General features: G+C 41.1%; 4 protein-coding genes across 4 annotated transcripts; 2 read left to right on the plus strand and 2 right to left on the minus strand.

Moving 5' to 3' along the window:
- Positions 1-2,335: 2,335 nt before the first annotated feature.
- Positions 2,336-4,258, minus strand: LOC117252853 (gamma-crystallin M2-like). The gene is made up of 3 exons (XM_033620075.2): positions 4,162-4,258; positions 2,781-3,023; positions 2,336-2,649 (listed from the first exon to the last, which is right to left on the minus strand). The coding sequence occupies exons 1-3, from the start codon at positions 4,192-4,194 to the stop codon at positions 2,371-2,373; spliced, it is 555 nt and encodes a 184-aa protein (XP_033475966.1). The 5' UTR covers positions 4,195-4,258; the 3' UTR covers positions 2,336-2,370.
- A 2,629-nt stretch (positions 4,259-6,887) lies between these two features.
- inpp5e (inositol polyphosphate-5-phosphatase E) lies at positions 6,888-14,505 on the plus strand. The gene is made up of 11 exons (XM_033618699.2): positions 6,888-6,976; positions 7,511-8,388; positions 9,082-9,205; positions 9,302-9,399; positions 9,503-9,627; positions 10,495-10,614; positions 10,963-11,070; positions 11,331-11,492; positions 11,617-11,732; positions 11,885-12,021; positions 13,284-14,505. Exons 2-11 carry the CDS (start codon positions 7,580-7,582, stop codon positions 13,414-13,416), a joined length of 1,932 nt encoding a protein of 643 aa, XP_033474590.2. The 5' UTR covers positions 6,888-6,976; positions 7,511-7,579; the 3' UTR covers positions 13,417-14,505.
- A 1,457-nt stretch (positions 14,506-15,962) lies between these two features.
- Positions 15,963-22,113, minus strand: pmpca (peptidase, mitochondrial processing subunit alpha). The gene is made up of 13 exons (XM_033618704.2): positions 21,960-22,113; positions 21,007-21,209; positions 20,830-20,909; positions 20,663-20,745; positions 20,452-20,546; positions 20,247-20,347; positions 19,847-20,110; positions 19,665-19,757; positions 18,656-18,774; positions 18,459-18,549; positions 18,198-18,260; positions 17,944-18,088; positions 15,963-16,922 (listed from the first exon to the last, which is right to left on the minus strand). Exons 1-13 carry the CDS (start codon positions 22,004-22,006, stop codon positions 16,753-16,755), a joined length of 1,554 nt encoding a protein of 517 aa, XP_033474595.1. The 5' UTR covers positions 22,007-22,113; the 3' UTR covers positions 15,963-16,752.
- On the plus strand, positions 22,028-24,348 carry LOC144464252 (uncharacterized). The gene is made up of 4 exons (XM_078170567.1): positions 22,028-22,106; positions 23,169-23,550; positions 23,646-23,705; positions 23,785-24,348. Exons 2-4 carry the CDS (start codon positions 23,340-23,342, stop codon positions 23,928-23,930), a joined length of 417 nt encoding a protein of 138 aa, XP_078026693.1. The 5' UTR covers positions 22,028-22,106; positions 23,169-23,339; the 3' UTR covers positions 23,931-24,348.
- Positions 24,349-26,139: the final 1,791 nt, after the last annotated feature.

Consider the following 26,139-nt stretch of genomic DNA (forward strand, 5'->3'; position numbering starts at 1 on the left):
GAGACGTACAATGCCAACATTTTACCTGTGTGACTGCTCTGTTACTGTCTTCCTAATAGGACTGACGGAAACACACAGTCAAGCAGAACCAAGCCCAGACACTCCAAAGACAATATTTACATCTCATAACAACTCTGAACGAGACTGAAGCCAAATCGGAGCAGCGTTAATATAATCAGAGAATCTCAGCTATTCCAGTATTTATGTGACAATGTCCAAGTTGTGTAAGACTGTAGACACAACGGTTTGAATTCCACTCAGAATGAGACTAAACTTCCTCCGGCTCAGTGCGACGAGCTGACACAAGCTTTATTATAACAAGACAGCGGCAGGTCCAACAGTATGCATCGCTACCTCACAGCTGCAAATCAAAAGGATAACAGATGGTGAACAGCCCTGCTGCACAGAACACACAATGAGATCTTATTCTGCATAGAGTTAGAAAACAACCACCTGTCAGGGCAGGTGAGCGGGCAGCAATGTGGATGGAGCACTGACTGAAGACCACATCATAAGCACGTGCAAACCTTGCAACACAAAGACCTCAACAAACTGGTAAGGAGTGTGTGGAAGAGGGTCGATTATAAACTGCAGGGCTGATGAGGAAAGTGGGGACAGGTGTGAAGGTGGGCGGGGATTCAGGTGATTGGCAAGAAAGTCTGAGGGCATCTAGTGGAAGGTTCAAGGACGGCAGGTCTGGGAAGTGAGAGGAGAATAGTACACAGAGGGAAGTGAGCAGAGGCTGGAGACAGGGACAGAGCCAGGCAGTCCTATATTTGGCAGCTCTGTCAGATTCAGTGTTTACACAAACGTGCTTCTTAGTTTTGGTCACATCTTGGTCATTTTATATTTATTGTTTAAGTCCAGTTTTAACTGATAAAAATCATTACATAGTCAACTTTTTATGCTTAGTTTAGGAGTTAGTTAGGACTTATCATGTAACAGTCAGCTAACTGTGACATAAATAGCACGGTGGCGGTGAGCCTGCAAGTGTCTCTTCAGGTTTGCATTTGGCACCTAATCTGTAGCCCCAGGGTGTCTTTATGTCCCTTATAAATTAAGTGTGTCTGTAGATCTATTCTTTTTTTTTTTTGCAACCAAGGCCTTTATGTGTTGAAGCCATCATGTTGTTGTTAACTTACAGTCTGTTTGTGACATCATCACCTCAATGGCTGGGATTCTGGGAATCTGCACACAACTGTCAACCATTTGAACCAGTGACATTGCATATATTTTGACAGACAGACTAGACAAACAACTGGGAAAAATATCATGCATCTTAAATGTTTGATAGGAAACCACTGATATTTCAGTTTCTATTCAATGTAATGTCTCAGTCATGGTGAAAAGGTCATTATACATTTTTGGTCATAATATTCATTGATGAAATTAACACTGGAGCCAGGTCAGGCAAAACAACAAACCACCAAGAAAGTCCTCATGACATCACCTGACGACCCGACAGCTCTGACTGGACTTCAGCCAGTGAGCAGGCTACCAAACCATTAAGTGTTTAAAGGCTACAAGAAGAATTTTAAAGTTGACTTTGTACTGCACTGGGAGCCACTGTCCAGGGAGCCAGCTTAGCTTTGCACAAAGACTAGAAACAAGGAGAAACAACTACCCTGGCACTCTCCAGAGGTAATAAAATTCACCTGACAGCACTTTCCTTATCTGAAGCAAGGGTTGAAGGGCAGAGGGTCTCATACTGCATGCTGCACAGATGGTAATGGTGATATTGGACTGTATAAACAAAACTGACTCACCGACCACCGTACCGACCTGAAAGAGACTCAAAATGACCACAAAAAGACACAAAATAACTATAAAGTCTGTGTGTCTTGCTCCCATGTAGAGGTGGTGGTGGGGACCTCTGCATGTTTGTCCCCAGGGGCCCATTGTATCAAAATCCAGCCATCTGCCTGACTTAGTCTCATCAACAACAACAACAACAACAACAACAAGAAATCTACTTAGAAACTTCAATATAAAATGGTGCATTGCAGTGTTAATGTTAATTGCTTTAGATTGAGCAGGTTTTGGTGTTCAGTTCCACAGTCCTGCACGTGTCCCCCAAGAGACTGAAGACTTGAGATTGTGCTGAAGTTGTTGATTGTGACTGTGGGTCGGACATGAAAATAAGAAGTGAATGACTGGATGAAAATAAGAAACCTTCTCATCTTTTCTACAATCATTCTCTCTGCCGGTAAGTTACAGCCATTTACTGTATAAAGCTCTTCTGCCTTGGCTTCATTTTTCACCCTGATTGGTGTAAACTGTTTGAATGTGAGTTATGGGTATTCAGAATTAAGAAGTGACTCAAACACACCAGCAGTTTAGGTTATGACAGTTTTATTCAGTGCAAAGAGTCTAATAGCAGGAGTCAGTGATGCGCCTCATGCTCATGAACCTCATGCCGCTGCCGCCCATGTTCATGAAGTTCCTGTACTCGCCGGGCCTCATGTACATCATCCTGCCTCTGTAGTGGGGCTGCTCGTACATCAGCCAGTGGCCCTCCATCACGTTGCAGGACATGCAATTGGACATGCGGTAACGGTCCATGATGTTATCACAGTCATCCATCAGCTCAGACATCTGACCTCCGAAGTTCTCCCTCTCGTAGATCTTCATCCTGTAGGATCCTCTGTGCTGTGGTGGAGAGGAGGAGAGGGGTTAACTCAAAACATTTCAAATTCTCAACATGAGCTCTACGAGACTTGCTATAAGAAATAATTGTAAGATGTCAGCTACAGTAAGTCTAGCCAGGTGTGAGATCTTACCATGGGGATCATGCGGCAGGACCTGATGCAGTCGCTCATGCCCATCATGCTCATGTAGTCGGCGTACTCGCCCCTCCTCATGAAGTACTGGTTGCCCATGTAGTTGGTGCGGTCGTACACCATGAAGCAGCCTCTCTCCACCCTGCAGGAGTGGCACCTGCTCAGGTAGGAGGACATGTCAGGGCAGTCGCTCATGCACTCATAGGAACGACCCTGGAAGTTCCTGTCCTCGTAGAAGATGATCTGAGGGAGAGAGAGGGAAAGACTTTAGTTATGTGATGTGTGTGAGAAGCACAGGTGGGATGTGTTCAAGTTTAGAGCTGCATGTTGATTTTCTTTTTTAGGTTAAAACAGGAAAAACTTTTTTTTTGGCCACTTGGGGGCAGCAGAAACAAACTGTGAACACAAAACTAACACTTCAAACTTGTTGCTTACACATGCAGAGGATATGGAGCAACATAAGCATCTATTTGGAGTTGAATTTGTGTCCACTTGATGAATATAAGTCCATTAACTTTCCTTGTAGCAGTCTGCCAACTTTTAAGATAAATATTTTTATCCAATAGCTCGTCGCAACACACTTTCACTTTCTGACCCTTGAGTGCTGGGCAGATATAGGTGTGGATTTCAGGGGGGACAGGGGGACACGCGCCCCTCAATGTTTAGAACATGTGCATTTCTCTCCCCCAATAAAAACATGCAAGTAGCAGAGGGCATTCATTGTGACACAATTAAAGACATAAATTGATGCAGAAAAGCACAAATTGGTGCAGAAATTTACCAGAATGCAGGAAGTTAAGTGTTTGACACTCAAAAATTTCTGGTGAAGGACCCCTGAACTCATGTTACATATTTGTGTCCTGCTTTTGAAATTAAACCTGCTCCCTTGGAAGCAACATTAGCATGTATTTGGAATCTAAGCCCCTGTTTTCTTTCCATGTTGCTCTATATTTGGTCTCTACCAACTTTTTAGGGGAGTATGCGTGTCTTAAAATGCTAAATTCTCCACAATATTCATCAGCTAGCTGCAAAAACTTTCTGTCTGCCCTTTAGTGCTGGGCAGGTAGTGTTTTTAGAGTGTTTTCACTGCTAGCAGCTGCCTGAAAATGACGCTAGAGCCATAAAAGTGAACCAAAACTGTTAAAATGTGGGTCTGAAAACAAAAGAATGAGCTCAAAGCGCCTTTAAAGCTCTGTAGAGCTGAGGGGAACTGCAGCCGGGTGATAATTCTTTGTTGGTTTGTCTCTACAAGTGACCCCTTTTACAGTACACATTGTCATTTGACTGATGATTATTATAAATAACACTGGTTATAGCAGCTTGAAAGTATACTATTATTAGACTCAATGTGACATTATGAAAAGAAAACTATCAAACCTACCCTGCTCATCATGTTCATTCCAGTGGAAGTCATTTTGCTGGTCAGTGGGCTGCTGCTGCTGCTGCTGCTGGTGGTACTGCTGCTGCTGCTCTTACACCAAACTGTACCCTACCTGGTTTAACCCTTTGCTTTTATACCTTACCCACAGACCGGCCCTTTTGTCAAACCCCCCTGAGCCAGCAGCAGCGCCATAGAAAAGCACAGAATATGGAGGGATTGTCTACATTTCCAGGGGCCGGCGAGGCCCAGAAATCCTTTCAGCGGCCATTTCTCGTAGAGCGCGGGGGGTCACAGAAGGGGTGAAAGGGTTAACAATCGGAGGTCACACCTTGACATTGTTTACTCATTGTGACATTGTGATTGTTTTGTCAGCAAAGTGTTTTGTTATTTTGTTCCTAACACATGTCACGTGTCATTTGTGAAGTCACTGACTTTAGCTGGTGGTGATGCATGTGGGAAGTTTTTGTATGTTGACTTGTGTAAGTTTCAAATAGAGTAATACATATGGATATGGAATGGTATATGGAAAACATGTCTTTTAATACACAAAGAAACATTTTGTAAGTGATTTTGAGGTTGATATCATTACACCCAGCGATGTGTGGGTAAACAAAACAGCAGTTAGTGCAGTCAGTGACACTGAAATATATCAGTTGAAAATGTATTAACTACAACAGCAAAAGATATTGTTTTTATCATGCTCCTTACACCCTTAACTTTACATAGCAATGACTATTATTTAATATCATAAAGATTTATTTTCTGTTGAAATGGCTAAACTTATCATAATTTCTGATATCACTTTTACCACATGTATTTTGCATTTAATATAATGATTCCAGTGTGAGGATGATGAATAATTATTTGTGGATTTTTAGGTTGTCACATCCTAATTAGTGTTTTCAATATATGTAGAAGTATTGTTCATTTATTAAGCACTTAAAAATATCTCAGTGCCACTCAAAGTGTCTGACTTTATTCTACCAATATGAGGCATTTAATTACAAAACAAATACAATGCTTAAGTGAGGTGAAAAAATATTACAACTTTATTTTGTGGAAATTAACCATAGCTTAACTTTAGGTCTTATTAGGTAGTGGTATATTAGATAATATACTACCTTACCTTCTGTGTGTTTAATAAACCTTTTCAGGTACTTTGTAAAAATGTATAGATTCCTTTTGCTTATAGTAGAATCTGCTTAATGTTTTTGTCTCTTCATAAGTTTTTGGCTTCTGTAATTGAATGACAGGTTACATGTTGTAAATGATGATGCATTGATTTATAAAGAAAGCTGACCTGTCAAGGCAAAGCAAGTTTATTTATACAGTACAATTCATACATGTCGGCAATTCCAAGTGCTTTACAAGTGAGCAGATAAAACAATCTATAAAACAATATTAAAATACAAGTACAAACAGTTTAAAACTGTTAAAAGAACACATGAAAATAAAATATTAAAATGGAGGAGTGTATTAGACCAGCTTAAAGAACATGGAAAAACGAGTACATTCAATCAGTTACCAGGGAGCTGATGATGTTTCACCATGGACTTCACCATGTTCAGTTCTTACAGTAGGCATTACCAACATCTGAGAGGTCTAAAGGCAATAAGCATAAGCCAACTGCTGTATAATAAGATGTATAAACTCTACATTTAATGCCAAACAATGCCTTTCCTTTTAAGATCTTGGTACATATAATCAAACTTTTGATTTAAGTACATTATCCAGTTGTATTGGATTATTATTATTATTATTAGTAGTAGTAGTAGTAGTAGTAGTAGATTATTGGACATTTCCACAACCCGTTAAGCATGTTATACAGTAGGAACACAGTGAGTCAGGATTTAAGGATGTAATCAATATATGTAAGTAGTATAATATCAAGCTAAATAGATACAATAGAGAATCCATAAAGGGGATGTAATGTGTAACATCAAAAAAACCAAACAATAACAATAATATATATACATGTATATTACACTTTGATGATAACAATATCTTAAAAATGTTATACAGAATTACATTTAACACGACATCATTCTCACAGTCATGTATCAACATTTTAAATGTTATGTGCTGAACATTTGTAAATGTTGTTTCTGTTTACACAAAACTATATATTTTTGTATGTTTTTATATATACTTAACTATATATAGACTAGACCTTGTGAATATATATCATTTTCCTTTTTTCCTTTTATTTATTTCTTTAGTGCCACTTTTATATAGTTTGTTCTATTTCCTATTTTATTGTTTATATTCCGTTCTAAGTTAAATATCTTGAATATCAGTTTTCCTTTTTCGTGCAATCCTGTAATGTGTAATGACAATATTAAATCCTTGAATCCTTCCATTGATGCCAAAAGATCTTATGATATTAAATTGTATTAAGTTAGAGAGGCAAGGAACAAAAGGGTTATATTAAATTTTCCAAATAGTACATTTTTATTGGGATTAATGTACTACTATGTAATGGTTGGGCTTGTGATAAGAGATGCTTATTTATCTAATTGGGTGGTAAATAGACTGGGGATTGTTGTATATTTGTTGTATATAAATTTGGGAATTTGTTGAAATAATGTACGAGTTCAAAGAAGAAATGTAAGAAAGGGGTAGGGACATGTAAGACAATGATTTTATTTCAGGTGTACTTTGAGCTCTGAGCAGAGGGGGGCGCTGTGACACGCGCTCTGCTCTCTGTCGTGACTCTCTTTTCTTGGTAACAACATCTGTTGTCAAACGTCGCTAAGGAAGTGATCGGGCTAGTCCTTAATTAGCCACTCTGACACCAAACAACAGTAAACCAGAGGTAACTCTACTTCAACGTTATCACAGTGAAATGAATACACAAGACGGAACCTACCAACATTACCTATTTAGTAATACGCTCTTATAAACGTTTGCTTCAAACGTTAGCTCAGCTAGCTTGTAGCTAGTAGCTAACTACTGTGAGCTAGATGGTTAGCTGAAGTTAGCAGTTTGAGTTAATGGTAAACGTGATTTGTTCGCTGGATGAGAGGTCAGTTAGGAGGAATCACGGAGCTTCTGTGAAGCGATGAAATAAGAAAACAACGGGACTTTAAATTCAGTCTTGGATTTTAGCTAAATTAGACCGGTAAAGCTAACATTAGCATAATTAGCTAGCTGCTTTATTCAGGTAATTAGCAGTCGTTAAAGTGAGCAGTTAGAGGTCATAGTGCTATCCCTAACTACTGTTGAACGATTAATATTTAATTGCTAATAAACAGGAGCTAAACAACTTTCAATATGTAGTTAATGTGGCTAAACTAATTCATTTAACGTCAACGTTTCACTGAATCATTTTCTGCCCCTGTATGTGTAGGTGTATGTTAGTTAGCTATGAGAGAGCTCCATCCACCTGACCACAGCTGGTATCAGTCATGACGAGAGGATGACTAAGAATGGAGAGGACAGCCCCCTCCATCAGTCCAGTGAGGCTCCTGGTAAAGGAGATTCAGCTGCCAAAGACAGCAGGCCACTCAACACCTCCTTAGTAGATGCCAAATCCTGCAACGAGCACAATGATGCCCTTAAACTCACTGCTAGAAACGCTGCGGGAGAGATCAGTCCATACCAGCCTCGGCCACCCTCACTACCCAGGCTGTCAAAATCCAGCAGAAGTATCTCAGTAGAGGAGACCGTGAGAACCAGGAGACTGAGAAACAGCCAGGAGAGTCTGAGTGACCCGGTTGAGACTGGCTCCTCCACAGACTCACTCAAAGAGGACCACACAGCTCCAGCTCCAGGTGGATTTGTTCCCAGCACTGCAGCTACCACCAGAAATGAGCAGGACTTCAATGTAAGACCCATCTCTGCTGTCACAGCAGGATCCCCAGTCTTCCGGGACAGAGTGAGCAGCCTCTCTGAGTATGAACGGAGGCCCCCCAGCCAGCAGAGCGACCCCACAGACCACTGGGCAAGGTCCGCCAAGGTGCGCCTGTCTCCGGTGCAACCCACAGGGACGCTGCCTGCTCTGGACAAGAGCTTTGCGTCAGCCAGTTTCAGGGCAGCTAATAGGATTGACAGGGATTGTTTGGATTATGCCGTGTTGGCCAGAGAGAAACTCGGGGAAAGACTCCACAGGAACCTGAGCGACAGCCGGCTTCTGGAGAACATGGGGTCAGACAGTGCCTCTGTCAACTCCATGAGGTCCACCTACAGTGTGCTCAGCCCCATCAGACCCCAGGATGTGAGGAACAGGTACAGTAGGCAAAGTAGACCATGTAGATGATGTACCTGGAGTCATCCTCAGACTGGATGTGAAGGGTTAGTCTTTACGGTGTTTGAAGGCTATTAGAAGCCGGTCTGTTTCAAGGGTACTAAATTTAGATACAGGCCGGAGAGAACATGAAACTAGACAAATTTAGAACTGGATGTGCATATTTTTATCCACTGCAACAATAATACATTCTTGTAACAGCACATTAAACAGATATATAGATAGATAGATCTGCATAAGAATCAGGTATTGATTGATTGTGCCCTCTGATTGGAGCTGATTAGCACAGCACATCTAGGAGCTTGATTCACTATCAGGAGTGAGTGTCGAAGCAATACTGACAGACTGCTAATTTGTCCTGTATCTACGTTTTTACATAGTGTGTGTGTGCAGCGCTCACATATTTAAGAGAAAAAGGGGAAGGTGGCAGAGCGGAGGAGGATTAACACGAGATCAGAGGAGATGCTTGTTCAGTACAGTTTTTGACAGCAGGAGCAGCAAAAAATGGGTGTTAGTCTGTAGTCTCAGTGCCTGGTGGGGATTGGATTTTTTACTTTTAAATATTGACGTAACATCTGAGACAACATCCTTGCTTTTTTCCTCAACTGCATCCTGGAAGGCAAGTCGGCTGCTCTTAGAAGTGCTAATTTTGCCTTACAATGTGTGTTTTCCAGGAGCTTTCTGGAGGGCAGCGTGCTGGGGAGCGGTGCCCTGCTCGGAGCCGAGGAGCTGGACCGCTACTTTCCTGACAGGAGAGTGGGTATCTACATCGCTACTTGGAACATGCAGGGAGAGAAGGTAGGAGCAGCATCTCACAGACCATTTAAAGCCTTGTTACTGTGTGCACAAGTTTAGGCACCAGCTGAGTTGTAACCAAGTCTCTGTCATTTTCAGGGGCTTCCAGCCAACTTAGACGACCTCCTCCTTCCAACAGACTCTGAATTTGCACAAGACTTTTATGTCATTGGGGTCCAGGAGGGCTGTCCTGACAGGTATGTTATGTTGGATTTTAATCATCGTCATTACTCAATCAAAGCTGTTAGTAAAGTCGGTTATATTCTGTGTATGTGATGGTGTGTCTGCATGTGTTTGCAGGAGGGAGTGGGAGACCCGTCTTCAGGAGACTCTGGGACCTTACTACGTCATGCTGTATGCAGCATCACATGGTGTTTTATATCTCACTGTATTTGTCAGAAGAGACCTCATCTGGTTCTGCTCAGGTAATAAATGCCTCTTATATCACTTCCTGATTATATAACATGTGTGTAGTGCAGATTGTTTTTTTCCTCTTACCTGTAGTGCTGTTTATCAACCTTGATTGTTTTGGTGTGAGTTGCAGAGTGTTGCAGATATTGGCCGTAGAGATGGCTGCCATCTTTTCAGTATAATGGAACTAAATGCCGCTCAGCTTGTGGTGCTCAAAGCGCCCAAAAAATACTTTTGAAAAACTCAGCAGCAGCAGCATCTCCTTACAGAAACCATGACCTGTTTATTCTAGATAATCTACAGACCTTGTTGTGAGCAGTTTCATGTAGAAACTACTTTCTTTCTACCTTAGGACACCCCCCACTGCATTACCACACAGAAGGAGGCATGCATCTATTCATGAATGAGAGGCTTGAGTTCTTGAAAGCGCAAAACATAGACATTAATGAGCTGTAATGTTGTCTAGCTCAGTGGTGCTAGGTGAGCTGGCAGTAGATACACGTTCCTCCAGCACACTGATACAGTTAGTGGGTGTAGTTCGGGAGAAAGAAAATAGTTCCTACATGAAACAGCTCACAACAAGTTCAGTGGATTATCTTGAGTAACTGGGTCATGATTTCTGGAAAGACGCATTGTTTTTCAGTATGTTTGTGGCCATTTGAGCACCACAAGCCAAATGCCATCTAGTTCCATTATATTGGAGAGAAGGCAGACATCTCTATGGCCGATATCTCCGACACTTGGCAACTCACACCAAAACAATCTGCGCTGATAAATAACACTACAGCTGAGAAGAAAAATATGCATTTTTGCTTTAGGGGTGAACTGTCCCTTTAAGGCTTTGACACTGACCACCATATTTGCTCTGTTGACCCACACAGAGGTGGAGCACGCCACAGTCACAACCAGGATCATCTCTCAGATCAAGACCAAAGGGGCTGTGGGAATCGCCTTTACCTTTTTTGGCACTTCCTTCCTCTTCATCACGTCCCATTTTACCTGTGAGTAAGTTTAGTAGGTGTAGTAGGTTTCCCCAAAGTCAGGGAGGCTGCAGAGTAAAGCAGTGATTTATTATAGCAAGATACTTTTATCAGCATGGCTATATTTCGGACTGGCTGGATATTTGTAATAAAGTTTAGGAGGGATGTCGCAACATGCCTGAGAAGAAACAGTAATGTTATTGTATTTACAGCTTCAGCAAACTGTGTCTACACGTATTTTGAGAGGCATCTTTTAGTTATTGCACTCCCCATAAATTATTTTACATCTTAGTATTACATATTTGGATTTAAACTTTGCAGCACTGACAGCAAGGCAGTCTTTTCTAATTTCTGTTTCTGTTCTTCCAGCTGGAGATGCCAAAGTTTACGAGAGAGTACTAGATTACAACAAGATCGTTGAGGCTCTAGCTCTTCCCAAAGGCCTTCCAGACACCAACCCTTACCGCTCCACGCCATGTAAGACTCTGTTAAGTTACCTTGTGTGAAAGATCTGAGAAAACAAAGCAATTAGGATGGCAGTGTTTCTGCACCCAGTCCTGATCAACATGATGAAACTTTCACAGATAAACCTGCTGCAGTTAGCCCAGTGGTTATCAAACTTTTTTTTTGTCATGCCCCCATTTGGAGGAAGAAAAATGTTCACAGTTTTTCCAATACTTGGTAAGAGTAATGGCTGATAATCTTTGATACTCAAAGGATGTCATTTCTACTTTTAGCTGACGTCACCACGAGGTTCGACCAGGTCTTCTGGTTTGGAGATTTTAACTTTCGACTGAGTAAAGACCGGGTCGACGTGGAGGCCATCATGAGTCGCACAGTAGGCGGTGATATGGGCCGTCTGCTGGAGCACGACCAGCTCTCCAAGGAGATGAAGGATGGTTAGTATGCTTGCACGTTGGAGGCTTAATCTCTGTGAAAACTTTTCAAAAAATTGTTTATAGGAGTAGGTGTTTGTGTTTGATCGATTCTCACCGTGCGAATGTGCTTCTTTTTCCCCTTCAGGTTCAATCTTTAAAGGTTTCCAAGAGGCACCAATACACTTCCTCCCCACATACAAGTTCGACATCGGCTGTGATATCTACGACACCACTTCTAAACAGAGAACACCATCATACACAGTAAGTAGTAAAAATCAACCTCCATGTAACTTATGATAATTAGCTTTGTTAATATAGCAACCAAAATAAGCTTGACTTTTGATGGAAGGAGCTTTATATCACCGTCATACACTTTCCAGCTGCTCTACTTAGAGTCTAAAGTGTGTTCACAGGACAGGATCTTGTTCAGGAGCAGGCAGGCTGATGACATAAAAGTGGTCAAGTACACCAGCTGTTCCAGCATCAAGACCTCAGACCATCGGCCCGTCATCAGTGTCTTCCAGGTCAAACTCAGGCCGGGCAGAGACAAGTGAGTCCCACTGCCACTCACAAAGTGGTTCATCATGTCAAATGATGCATTCAACAATGTTTTATTGTAATTAAACCAAATACGTTATGATTATTTTCAAATGCTAGAGCAGCAAGAATCTTATTTTCGGCTCCTTCATATTGGAATGTTAAAGTTGGGCTCAGCAGAAATCTGGAAAAGGCAAAAAACATGGCATATAATACAAAAGACACTCTCCTCTAGCAGCGCTGTCCTGAGCCCCTCCCACCAGACAACCACAGGCATATGCACGCTCTTCATATAGTAACCCATTGGATCCCATACATTGATTTATTTATTCTTTTTTCATTGTAGAGTTACATATAGCTCATTCACTCAATCCCAGTAGCCACCCCATGTTCCCTCCGCCTCTTCCTGTGCTGCTGTGGACTGCTTCCCTGGGAGGAGAGCAGGTAGAACCTCAGGAGATGAACCCTTGGTCAGCAGCTGTAGCAGCTCAAATTTGGCCATCGCCAGCCTCCCTGTGCCACTGTGACCCCTGGCGCCGCCGGGTCTAACCTGTGTAGCAGCAGTAGTGGAAAGTTTGCTGATTCGGCAGGGAGTTGGGGCTGTCCAGTCTCAAGGAGCTGGGGTTTGCGCTGGCTGGTTTTGGGGTGTTGGGGCAGCTGGTTGTGGATCCGTCTCTGGAGCCGTTTCCTCCTCTCCTCCTGGCAAGATGGTCTGTAGCAGCGGGGATTGAGGTGGAGGCTCTCGGGAACATTAGCTACATAAACGTGAATTGAAGACACGCTGTAAGCCCTTGGGTGCGGTTAGCAGAAGGCCAAACTAGTATCAACATTTTTTTTTCCATCTCTGAAACGCTTCCTGGACATTGACGTGTTTTGTTGCGTTTATTGTCAGACTCTTTTAATAAGTCTGACTTCCTTTTTGGGGTTGTTTTGCAGTGTAGACAGTTGTTGCCAATGCTGGAATAGCAACTTTCTCTGCGGGGTTCTCTGTGATTGAATCAGGCTTTCACCAAAAGGACGTGCACGCACATTTGCATTTGTAGAACAGCTGATAGGAACGCCTTCTCCTTGAAATGACCTGTGATTGGCTTAAGTCCCCCATCACAGACTAGATTTTCTAAAGCCTGAAAACAGAACAAATAGGAGGTGCAGAAGTCTAGTGTTCTCAGTCCACTTGAACCAAACTGCCTACCCCAGCTTTGTCTAATTACATTCTGAATTTAAAAGTTGTCTTTGCTATGTTTTGACCAAACATCTTGTGTTTATGTTGTTTAGTATTCCCCTGGGTGCAGGACAGTTTGACCGAAGCCTGTATTTGGAGGGCATCAGGAGGAGGATCACCCGAGAACTGAAGAGGAGGGAGGCCATGAAGAACCAAAGTAGCAGCACCATCTGCACCATCTCCTAAACCCTTAAAATGAACTCTCAGAGCAGAGTGGACTGGATCAAAATGTTCCAGACACTGAAATGTAAAACCAGGCAGGCAGAAAAGGACCAGAGGGAAACCAGAGATGTCTTAAGTACACAGAGCCCAGTGCTGGTCATGGTGGTAACTGAGCAGAGTGCGCCCTCTGTTGGGCATTGCTTGAACTGTGTGTATGTGGGAAGTGGCTGGCTGCACTTGAGGGCAGGGACCTTGAGGTCAGACGTGCAGAGAGATTTGCAGCCACAGCAGCAGTCTAGCCTTTATTTATGCAGCCCCCTCTACTCAAACATGACCGAGACAGAGTGGGAGGGGGCGTCGCCGTCGTGGCTTACTCTTCTGTCACATGCTACAGTGTGAACTGACCTTAAAGGCTCTGTGTAACTGCATTCATTTTCTTTTTTATAGGTGTTTAAAAAGCATCATGAACCACAATGTTACGTTTTTCTGAATGCTCACATCAGTGTTCAAATGCCTTGTGAATTTGTCATCAAATAGGTTAACAAACATTACTACATTTTGGTGGCACGTGCGGTGCACTTATTAAATGTCATGTAGGCGTCTGCCATCAGTCAGTTTTAACTTGAATATGGTTCCAAGCTGAATGTTTTGTAGGAGACATACGATACGACTGAACAAGGGAGGTTAAATATATAATTTCAAGAGCATGACGTTGATGAACGGTACGTCAGGAGGTTGTTACTACTTGTTACTGTTGAATTTCAGGGAGATCACATCTATTTGATGGCTTATATTTAATTTATTTTCACACAAACTCACTTCCTATAATATAGATTTAAACTGTTAATACCTGTCACTACACTTTAGGACAGTGAACCTTTGCTACAGACTGTAATTCAATGCCTTACCTCTCATCTCACTGCTGTGTAGCCTCATACGTAATATAAACTGTCCATGTACTGTATGTACCACACTAATGAACTCACATTCCCAGCACGAGGAGCAGTCTGCTCCGAGGATAAGTGCCTGTGGGTCTCAAGACCTCTTAACTTTATCTGCGTATTTTTATATGTCACCTATTAGGTAACATCGTGTAATAAACGTTTTAAAACACACCTGTTTGTCGGCAGAATTTTGTCCATTGCACTGCGATGCAAGACCTTTAAAATATGTAACTTTATTCATGGAAGTACTTACATGTATTTATCACTTGGTATACAGATGGTAACAGTTTCACATGTCCACTGGAGTCGGAAGCCACTGAAATGGGTGTTAAACGAAAGTTGGGGTTTTTAAAAATATATTAATCCTCTAAATTCACTTGAGGCGACGTGTCTCTTAAAGGAAAAGTGTGACATCTTGTTCATATTTGTCAGCTAGCTTAATATAAGGCTATAGCTGTTAGCTTATCCAAACGAAAAGACTGTAAATGGTGAACCTCACTGTGTCTGATGGTGACACAATCCAGCTACCAGCACCTCTATGACTCGATGAGCACACTATAGTTCATTTGTTTAGTCTGTACAAAAACTGAAGTGTAAAAGCAATAATTTGCCGTTTTATGGGGGTTATGAGTCAGACTATTTCTTGGAGGGGTAGAGGAGCTTCACAGAGCCTCACCTGGTTGTCTGGCAACTGCTTGGGGCCAGTAAATAGTCCGACACACAACTGCTAATATCCAATAACACAGCTAGTTGTAATTTTAGACCTTGTTTTTTGTACAGACCAAAACGTAGAAAATAGTGAGCTTTAGTGGTGCTGCTGGGTGGATTTTGTGTAATTTTGCCGTTTCTCCAATTCCAGTCTTTATGCTAAGCTAAGCTAACATTAACTGGCGACTTGCTGTGGCTTCATATTGTGTAAAGTGGTAGTGATTTTATAATTAACGGAGGCCTGATGCATTCATTAAAAACAGTTTTTCTGAATTAACAAGATTATTATTTTACTTAGTCGAAAAATGAAAATTAACAAGATCTCGTAAATTCAGAAAAACAAGCTGATTTTTTTTTTTTAAATAAAACTTTGCTCATAATTCTGAGATAATAAGCTTGTTAATTCAGAAAAACAAGTCAAGTTTATTTGAACGTAAATGCATTTCACTTCGATACTTAACTTACTCTTTGCTAGAAAGCAAATGAGTGTATTTCACGTTTATTTTAAAGGTTCTGTATACGATACTCAGAGCTTTAGTACAGCAAGCCACTATTTGCTATGGATATAATGGAGTAATGACGTCATGAGCAGAGTAATGTTCCCTCTGTGTGTTGTAATCCGAGCTTCTCTGTTATTAGACGTCAATCTGCCCACACATTCATGCAAGTCCCTGTGTGTGTGTCCCACTGGTTAACTAACAACGCAGCTCTGCACTGTGCTCATAAGGTGGTTATAGCTGATACTGGGACAGCAATGTCACAAAAGCAAAACGCCCACCCTTTGCACTTTTCACACTGTCAGCATCGTTAGCTGCTGGCCGACGGCTCAGCCACCTCCATGTTGAGAGCCATATGCAGGCAATCCTGGCTCAGACTCTGAATCATGGATGTGCTCTCAATACTGCATACAGCTCCTTTAAGTCAAACTATTCCTTTAATTTATCGTCTTCATATATATATATTGTTTTTGGAATTTGCAAGGACATCAACACAATCACAAAAAAAACAAAAAACAAAAAACAAAACAGGTTTCACTTTAGATTTCTGTCTTTTAACAGTGCATCTGAAACAATGATTTCAGTCTTGAGGACAAAATGGCTACAATAGTTGTCATTCATCCAACATTTTTAAAGGATACCTTTATTAATTGGTTTGCCATAACTGTGTGTAGAGTCTTCACTGTGCCTGTGACTATGAAGCACTGTGGTAAAAATATTTATATTTTCAACTGTTTTCTGATCAATCTGCTGTGAAAAAAGAGAAGGCTCGAGGTGGAGCTTGGTGAATCTTAGAGAGCTGAGGTTCTGCGAGCTGAGAGAAAAATGATAGCTCAATAGAAAACAAGTGTATACACTACAAGAGGTGGTAGCCACAGCTAACCTTTAAGATTCTTTAACAGAGTGTCATTCACAAACTTAAAATAACAGGCTCATGTTTGAGTTTTGAAATGGAAATATGGCTTTCCTGCCCACAAACAATAAATACAGATACTCCAACTGTATGAAGACTACGGTTACTGGCGAGTAAAATGTAACTTTTCTTTAAAATTCCCCCTCTCAGACGTTCAGTCGAGAGCCCGGGTATTAGTCCCCTCCCAGAGTGAGCTGTGCTGAGTTCTGTGGTGGGAGGGAACACTAGTGTAATCTTCCAGTCCAGTTTATTTACAGTAATTTTTGCCAGTGATGACCGGCTTGATGGTGATGGGGGTCTACCGGAAGAGGCGATACATGCGGGGCAGACGTCCATCCTTGCTGGACAGGGCGGCTTGGATGTGTTCGTACGTGGGCAGCTCCGTCAGGTCTCCCAGAGCTGCTACTGCGGGCTTACTGCGCAGCATCTTGGTGGTTACTCTCTTAATGTCACTGGCTGTCACGTTGCCTGCAAATTAGTTGTTGACGAGTCAAAAAAAGAAACAAATAAGCAGGGTGAAACAAGACTATTTCAACTTCTTGTAATTTTCATCTTAAGGCCTTTACATACTGGGGGTGTTAATATTTGGTGCGATTTCAGGCCTGTATCCTCATAGCATTTTTTTTCTGAGCACCACCATGTTTGTTTCTAATTGTTCCCAATGTGAAGAGTGTATGCAGCTGCAGGCAGCTGCCTAAGGAAAAAGCACTGCCCCCAGTGTCTTTACTCAGAGTGCTTTAGCTTTTTCTTTTTGCGTGACTGTTCCGAGCAATTCTAGTTGAAAGGCACAGGTGTCGTCACTGCTGCTCCTTTAGCTACCGTTTATCCTGAGCTGTATGAAACTGTCACAACAACAACAGTTTTGTCATGAGTACTTTTACATAGAACAAGAATATTTTGTGGTGAAAAAACACGTTTGTTTTTGGGAAGAGGTTCATTTTTCTGAGGTTTCACACAGCATTAAAGCATCAACCAATCACAGTGCACCTATATTTATGAGGATTATAAAAACACTAGTCTGAATCAAGATGGCAAAACATTATTTGTTTCTTGACAAAGGCAGCACACAGATGTACTCCTTCTGTTCTTATCAATCACAGTAAAAGCCCTTGACATACACACTGTGTAGCTGATTACCAGAGGACACTCAAATTTACTTAGAGCACTTGGTGAAAAGGAAAATCAATAAAATAAGTTAGCTTGGGCTACACAACAACTTATCTCAGACAGACTGCCAGATGCTGCTCTGGGTCAATAAGATCCCGGCATCACTGCTGACGAATCTGTTGACATCCAAACCTTTTATTGAATAAGTGTTGCAACTGTCGCAAATTTGCATGGCTGCTGCTATGAGTAGTTTTGATGCGTGATATTCACATCTATGTGTCATTTATTTGTCATGCCCCTGGTGTGTAAAGGCCTTCAGACAGGTATTGTATGACATTTTCAAGCCCTTTCTCCCTGCAACTAAATTTTGTTTGATACTCACTTATTAGATCACATAGTTCATGTGGCAGCTTTCTTTTTCCTGTGGAAAGAACCTGGCGACCAACATCTTCAAAAATAACCGGCCGCGACTCGAGGTTCATCATCAGCATGGACTTGAGTTGAGTCTTTGCCCTCTCCAGCTCCATCTGGATGGACATGGAAAAGTGAGAATGGTACACCACCTTTGTTTCCATAACAAGTACTCAATAATGCTAAATTTATGATGGATTGCCTTGAAAGTGAAACAGCCATTACCTCTCCTGCGCTGCCTGCCATCTGAATGAACTCTCTGGTTATTATCTCCACCATTTCCCGCACCTGGAGATAGATGCATGTAATGATGAGAACTAAATCAATCAGTTAAGTCCACATAAAGAACCAATGACGCAATCTGAAAAGAGAACCTAACTTTGTGACGGAGCATTACACAGTTTCAACTTTTCTCTGCAAAGGTGTGAATGGAATACAGAGGTACAATAGGACATTTCAACCCTGCTGTCCTGAGTCTGTACCGACCTGTCTGGGGTCTGCACTGGCATGGATACACAGTAGACCACTGTCCTCATAGCTGTGATGGTAGGAGGTGGCATTGTACATCCAGTGATGTCTACATACAACAGACAAGGATAACCATTAGTGAAACTGACTGGTGTTATATCAGTGACTTATGATTATCAGAGACAATCCTGAATTGAAGTCTGTGAGATGTTCACCTGTTGAGCACGTTCAGGTACAGGCGGGTGAACATGCCTTTCCCAGGTCCTCCTGCAGAAAAGGAGCCACCTCCGCCCATCATCATGTTGAGCACCGCGAAAGGGATGAAGTCCTCCTCCTGTGAACACAAACGTTTTTTTTGTTGTACGTGTTCACACTTCAAAGTTTTGCTCAAAGTTCAGTTCACACAGATTTAAATAAAAATGAAGTAGTTCACGTTCATTGTTCACAATTGCCCAGAAATTGGGTAATTTATGGCTGTTTCTTTTTTTAATAAAATAAAATCTTGTGTTCATCATTTCCTCTCAGATATTGAGATTGGGATTTTTTTCTGTTGGAATCTGTACGTATTTGTTCAGCTGGCTTCATTTTTTTTGCATGCACAACACTATGTACTGAATACTTAAAAGCTTTATTCATGATACTGACATTTTCTTTCCACGTCTTTTCATGAACCTCAATAAACCTGGTATTTCTGCACAGTTGCAGTTAAAGATCAGGCTTCACTAATTATCAGTATTATACTATTTGCAGATTGCATTCCAGTGGTGGCTGTGTAGGATTGTTTCTGACTCATATGATCCAAACATTTCCATTTACTCCAGAGAGTTGTAAAGTCCAAAAGTCAAAGTGTATCTTTTTGTAATCATTTCCAAAATTTGCAACATGTTTTTATTTAACAAAGTATTCAGCGTCACTCCATATTTGTTGGTGTTAAGCCTTTTTAAAACAACATTTTCACTGCAGAGAAAAACAGTTTCCTCTCCCACTTGCCACACACAAAGGGAGCACACACCTGTATTAACAACGGCAGCCTCGCAGCAAACTAACAGCTCCATAAATTACATTTTAACTTAGTAAATTGAGGATTCTGTTTGAGGATTTTTTTAGGGTGATTAAGTCATAAAATATGACAGCAGACATTTGAAAAAACCTCAAAAGAAGCCTTGACTGTAAATAAATGACATGCGGTACAGCCCTAATAGCCAGGCAACTGTAAACACCTACCAGGAAGGAGCAGCTCTCCAGGCCAATCATGATGTGTGTGAGCTCTGGGATCGGGGTGGGGCCAAGGCTCACATCTGACATATCCTTCTCCATCTAACAGATTAAAAGAGGATTTTATTATTCTTCTCTCCTGAGAATAACATTAAGGACAAAATCCAGCACAAATAAAACCAATAAATCACCTTGACAATGCCACCAGTGTACTGGGCTACTGAAAGGTCCACGTTGGCCACTCCACCTGTTCCCCACACTGGCTTCGTATCCAGCAGGTATTTCCTGGCACATTCAACCAGCTGCTCGTGCTCGATGCCCACTCCAGCCAGCACCATCCGCTCAGGACAGTAGTAGTTACGCAGGTAGCTGTGAAGAACTCTCTTGTCGATCCTTTCCACATTGTCTGCAGGACAATAGCGAGGCAGTCCAACCGTGTTGCCTCGATATGCAGCCTGGTAACAAGTAATGTTACAGATGTAAAATATAAATGCAGGTTGTCTTTCTTTGATTCATATCATTATGAAATTGGTGGCCCTCCAAATATATAACACTGATAATAATATGATTAAAACAAATGATGTGACTCACAGCGTGGATCATCTCAGTGAGTAACGGTTCAGGGTCTGGCCTCATATTTAGATCTTCTAATTCAAAGCGTACCGCCATTTTGGTCATCTCGATCTCATCATCTGCATGTAAACAAACACAGATCATCTCAGACAGACAGCGGAGACAGAGAGGACATTTGGCACAGTACCCACTGATTTGTCATGTAAAATAAGAATGGACTCACCCAACAGGCGAGGCTGTAGAACAGCATCAGACAGGAGACTGACCACCGTGTCCAGACCCTTCACTTCAGCCGACACTGCATACATGGTGGTATCCCTGCACAGGAAAATGAATGATACATCACACATACAACAGCTGTGGTCACATACTCTCCGTAATAATACATCAACATTATATTTTATAGCACTGAGACAAGCTGAAAGATCACATACCTCGATGTTTGGCAGTCACATATCCCTCCGTGTTTTTCCAACGTGAGAAGAATTTCATCTTTACTCCCGTACTGAGCTGTGGACTGAAGATAAAAAAGACAACATCACTTCACACACCTTGACGTCCTTGAGCTTTCAGTTTGTGGACTTTACTTTGTTTTACTTACAGAAAAGGCAAGTTTCTCTAAAAAGTGTGCTATTCCACTCGGGTACTTCGCTTCATGTCTGGAACCAGAATTTACTAAAACTAAAAATAAGACAGAAAACAAACATAGTTTCTCCACGTCAGACACATTCTGAAGATAAGTGCATATTAAAATTTACATATCACTGCTGCAACTTACTTCCAACTGTGCAGAATTGACCAAACTTGTTTTGGGAGGCAACTTTGAGGCCATTCTCTAAAGTAGTGATCCTGGTCTCATATTTTTCTTGACCATCCACAGACGCAAACACAGGCTTGGGGATCCCAGGCAGAGGTGCAGAGAGGGAGATATTTGGGTATCCACCGCCACTGCTGTATTTTCTGTAAGCTGCAATCCCAAACCTTTGAAAACAACAAACAATCTTTAGCTTCTTCTTAGCAACATAAGGCAAGGTGTGAAAACAGTATTTACATCCTTGATTACTTAATATACTTAAGAGAAAAGTAAATGCAGTTGCTCTTAACGTGTTCCCTTTGAGAGTTTTATTATGGTCATTAGATATTAAGTCCAACTACAAATGGGTGACAACTTTAAGGAAAACCAAAATAAACTGCCTTAAATACAACCTTAAGTGTTTCTTGCATAGATTCTTTTGGTCTCAAACTCTACTGGAGGGATGTAACACCATTAATCTAAAAGATGTTCCCTTATTTAATGTTTTGATGATAGTGGTAGAAAATGTTGTCCAACACATTGCACCAATAATGACCAGGGATGATTCAGTACAGCATTACATCATCTCAAACTTTGAACCAAACATATAACCCAGATATTTAAACTATCAGCAAACTGAAAACGCCCAAGTCGCCAACAATATAACGTTTTCAGCTCATCATTTAGCCTTTAAAATACGTTATTGGTATACTTTACTCATGATGTAACAGTATCCATCCTGACAGCTTGTCTAACGGCTGACAGTTAGCATCATGCTAACCGAGGAAGCTAATCTTTCATAATGAGGACGCAGAAAAGTTTTGACACTGTTCATGTCGCAGGGAGACATGACACAGAAGATACCCGTAGCGTTGTTCTTCTATATTTAAATCGAGTCCGGCGACAATACAAGAGCATTCATTTTAAACGCGTAGTACCTTTGAACACGACTCCAGGTTCTACACCTCGACATGTGAGTCGCCATCTTGGATCCTCTGTGACCAGACGGTAACCCGGATGATGATGAAATTTTCCTTGAAACACTTACGGTGCAGACACAAACTCCAACTGAAAACCCCAAAAAAGTAACGGCTTTATTTCCTTCGACAACCTTTTTGATGTTGTTTTATTACCATGCAAAGCCTTTCAGATGTATTTGTAAGAAATTGTGGCATACGACAATATTTTAATTTAAGCTAATCCACAATCTTTTTTCCCCTTCCCCCAACAGCCACTTTAAATAACGGTTATTCCTGTTATGCAGCAACATTTCTGTCACCATGAATTACTTCCTCATAATTTCTTTAAAATGTGTCAAATGTTTTTTTTTTTTAAATGCCTTAAATGATAGATTAAAGTCTCCATACTCGCATAGATTCAGATATTACACGCAATAAAAATACTTTTTAAAAGAGCAATTATTATTTTACTGACCTTTTTGTACACATGTACACACAACATAGATTTTATCATGTCCCTAGACTAAAGTAATAAACGTATACAAGAACTAGGCTATAAGAAATTAGTTATAAAATGCTGAAATAGGCCTATGTAGTATTATTATTATTATTAATTAATTATTCTGTTTATTTGTAGAAAGTTAGCCTGCTAAATCTGAATCACTCTAAGAGCATAGGCTAACTCATCTTAAGTTTTTCCACCCTCTTAGGTCCGTAGATCAATATAGTAATTGTTAGATAAGAATGTAATTAAATTAAATTTGTTGATGTTATCAGTTTTGCACTTTTTACAGAATCATATCCATACTACTCTGCCCTCTCTGGTACCATACCAAAACAAAGCAAAGCAAAAGGAAAGAGAGACAAAACAAATTAAAAATTAAAAAAATAAAAATTCGGAGTAGGGTTGTTTTTCTGCTACAGAAATTAGAAATATTTTGAGATGACAAAATGACTCTTGAGTTTGGCATAATAGCAAATTATATGATGTCGAAATAAAAGCTCTGTGTTTAAAGGATAATCTGCAGAAGTGACCTCTGCTTTTTTTCGCCCCTTTGTTTCTGTTTTGTGTCATTTATGATTGGATCAAGAGTTACTGTGATGTCACTGTTGTTATGATGAAGATTTTTGTTAACCCTAAATCAACTCTATCTCTCTAATTTTGGCTCTGAACAATTGATCCTTTAGAGTGGTCAGCGGGCCAGTGGTATTTAGCTACCCATCAGTGAATCAATTCTGACACAGATAAAGGCCAGCCCTTGAATAACGTCACCACTTCCACCTGAGTTTGAAACATTCAGGAGCTGCAGGAGGATTTAACAGGACTGCATCCAGCCGCAGATTCGGCTAACAGAGTGAATGACATCCAATTATACGGCAATGTTCTCCGTCTTGCAAGTCGCCACAGTTTTGTTGCTGATTTCTCGGCTTCCATGCTGCAGCTCGGCCTATGAGCTCCACGACACCATCCACACTCTGAAAGAAGAGAACCTCCACCTGCAGCACCGACTGGAGAACCTCACCCGTGCTCTCAGGGATCTGGAGCATCTGCTGACAGAGCACTCCAAAGGTAAGAGCAGAGCTGTCCCATTACTAGATTATAATTTAGTACATTTTTAGAATGAGAGCTCTGAATGGCTGTTTGTGTTACATTTATTGACACAGTTTCTGGCGGAGAACATGACACAGAATTTCTGAAAGTCTGGAAGGAATGGTCCCAGCATGGTAAGGTCTTTTAGAGAAGTTTGACATTATGAAACATGTTTTGGTGCATATGTTCCAACAACAGTCTTGTGTTTCCCAGGCATCAGTGCTGAGACTCATCAAACACTGGAGCAGGCCCTCTGTTTGAGCGAGCTCCACGGAGCTGCCCAGACCATCTTCATCATTCCAGGCTTCATCCTCCTCCTCTCACCTTTCGCCTCTATGATGCTCCTGCTGCTCTCATGACTCAGCTCCACAACACCAACATTTTTAAACTCATAAAAACTCCATGTTGATATCAGAGTCCCTGTGATTACAGGATAAGACAGTATTTGTAAATGTAATTATTATCCTTTATTCAACAATTCAAAAGCAGTATGCTTTTATGACGACCAACAAAAGATGATATCTCCTGTAAATGTTCTTTCTCAATATGCGTAGTGACATGCAATATGACTCAGCACTGAGTAAAGTCAATGGGTCTTTACTACAAATGATTCCCTTTTACTATCTACATTAAACTGTGCTCTCACGCAGATTATTTGGGAGAGCTGGGATGCTGCAGCTCCTTTGGTGGATTTGTGTGTTTGATGTTGTCCTGAATCCAACAATGTTACATTTCGCCTGCTAAATCAGTCTTTGTCTGCTTAATTAAAATGACCCCTTCTGCATAGATTATAAATCGGTGCATTTGTACTTTAATTTCCATTTGATTATGATGAATGGATTGTCAATTTACATTTGCAAGGACTTCATCTGGCCCCAGCAGACATGTGGCAAGACTACACTGTGATAGCTGCAGCCATGCATGTGAATAAGTGAGACAGAACCCACTGCATGCATCTGGGTTTATGTAGCCTACTTTTCTCTCCTTTTAAGCTAAAAAGATGTTGCTTTATGGTTGAAATAAGACTAAAGACACTAAAACACCAGCATGCTATCATGCTCACAACGGAGTGGTGCAGAAATGAGTCCTAATACCTGGAAAGGAGTTAGCATTTTCCCTCATCTTGAAGTCCATGGGTTTTTGAATGGGTTTTTGGTTAGATGCCTTAAAGATATGTTTGCGTATTACTGTTAAGAAGGAGGCGTGCATCTGCTTGCTCACCTAGCACCACTGGGCCAGCTAATGTTAGAGCTCAGCCAAGGAGGACGCCATTAATGTTCACATCTCATGCTGTCATGAGCACAAGTGTCTTGTTCATTAGTAGAAGCATGCCTCCTTCTGTGTGGTGATGTGGTCGGAGGGTGTAGTTTTGTAAAAAAGAAAATAGTTTCTACATGAGACTGCTCCCGACAAGGTCTGTGAATTATCTGTGAAGTATAAGGCAGACATCTCTACAAGCGATATCTCCAACCCTCTGCAGCTCACACCAAAACAATCCAAACTAATAATTACTTACACGTAAGAGGAAAAATATCTATTTTTGATTCTGGGGTGAACTGTCCCCTTAAGAAAACAATCATTTTAAAATAAGTCAAGTTGATCTTTTTGGATTCTTTACAGTGAAATCTTTACAGTGATGTTAAAAAGGTACCTTTCCAAATGCTTGTCCTCAAACGCTCTACATAAATTGATTGTTAAGTGTTGGTGCAGCAGTCATTATCATCCCCCATTAACCTACATTTAAGAGGAGACAGTTCGATCAGCACTCACACATTAAATTGACAAATCTATTAAGGTGCAGATCACTGAATGAAGCTGGAATAAAGATCTACTCCGCCATCAGATTGAAAAATGTATAATTTTTAGCTCTTGTCCACATGCTTTTGTGTAAATCAGAATTATGTTTTACATATTTCAGACCAATCTCTCCTGTTGCACAGAGTCAGAAATTGTGGTCAGGGTTTAGTGTAAGAGAACTTGACTGTCCTGTAGTGAGTCCCGATCTTAACCCCATCCAACACCTTCAGGATGAACTGGAGCTTCTTTATAATCTTCCACACATTCATCTCTTGCCAAAATCTTGTGGAAATCCATCTCAGAACAGTGGAGATTGTTGTAGTATCTTGACACAGAAGAGATCGACAGATCTTGACACGGTAAGTCACATGGTTCTGCTCATGTAGCTAAGAAGGGGTTGGTGGTTAGGTTTAGGCAACAAAACTACGTGGCTAGTGTTAAGGAAAGATTGTGGACCCATCCATCTCCCTGTCCACCTTCACAAAGAGGACTTTTTAAAGCTTTTTATACATCATTTGTTGCTCTAAACGTCTAACAATGACGTGGATGAGTTTATACTGGAGTCGTTTGAAAGCCTGGTATGTCTAATACAGGCATTTTAATGACACGGGTGTATTTTGACACTGTGGGAGTGAGACCAGGCTGTAAAGGAGGAGGGTTTAGGAATATTTTGTGTGTGTGTGTGTGTGTGTGTGTGTGTGTGTGTGTGTGTGTGATCATTAACACGCCTTTGAAATTTCAAGAGGCCAATTGCTGCATTTCTGATTCACT

Source organism: Epinephelus lanceolatus, chromosome 9 (assembly GCF_041903045.1).
Source record: "Epinephelus lanceolatus isolate andai-2023 chromosome 9, ASM4190304v1, whole genome shotgun sequence".
Taxonomy (NCBI): domain Eukaryota; kingdom Metazoa; phylum Chordata; class Actinopteri; order Perciformes; family Serranidae; genus Epinephelus; species Epinephelus lanceolatus.

Excerpts from the sequence above, each read along its gene's own strand:
- LOC117252853 (XM_033620075.2), bottom strand. The coding sequence starts at position 4,194 with ATGACTTCCACTGGAATGAACATGATGAGCAGG. Across the intron at positions 3,024-4,161 it reads GAATGAACATGATGAGCAGG|ATCATCTTCTACGAGGACAG; the intron begins GTAGGTTTGATA and ends TCTCTCCCTCAG. Across the intron at positions 2,650-2,780 it reads CCTGCCGCATGATCCCCATG|CACAGAGGATCCTACAGGAT; the intron begins GTAAGATCTCAC and ends TCTCCACCACAG.
- inpp5e (XM_033618699.2), top strand. The coding sequence starts at position 7,580 with ATGACTAAGAATGGAGAGGACAGCCCCCTCCATCAGTCCAGTGAGGCT. Across the intron at positions 9,628-10,494 it reads CCTCATCTGGTTCTGCTCAG|AGGTGGAGCACGCCACAGTC; the intron begins GTAATAAATGCC and ends TGACCCACACAG. Across the intron at positions 11,493-11,616 it reads CTCCAAGGAGATGAAGGATG|GTTCAATCTTTAAAGGTTTC; the intron begins GTTAGTATGCTT and ends TTTCCCCTTCAG.
- pmpca (XM_033618704.2), bottom strand. The coding sequence starts at position 22,006 with ATGGCGACTCACATGTCGAGGTGTAGAACCTGGAGTCGTGTTCAAAG. Across the intron at positions 20,746-20,829 it reads TAGAGAAACTTGCCTTTTCT|TCCACAGCTCAGTACGGGAG; the intron begins GTAAGTAAAACA and ends TTTTATCTTCAG. Across the intron at positions 16,923-17,943 it reads TGAACTATGTGATCTAATAA|GCAACGTGACAGCCAGTGAC; the intron begins GTGAGTATCAAA and ends ACTAATTTGCAG.
- LOC144464252 (XM_078170567.1), top strand. The coding sequence starts at position 23,340 with ATGACATCCAATTATACGGCAATGTTCTCCGTCTTGCAAGTCGCCACA. Across the intron at positions 23,551-23,645 it reads GCTGACAGAGCACTCCAAAG|TTTCTGGCGGAGAACATGAC; the intron begins GTAAGAGCAGAG and ends TTATTGACACAG. Across the intron at positions 23,706-23,784 it reads GAAGGAATGGTCCCAGCATG|GCATCAGTGCTGAGACTCAT; the intron begins GTAAGGTCTTTT and ends TGTGTTTCCCAG.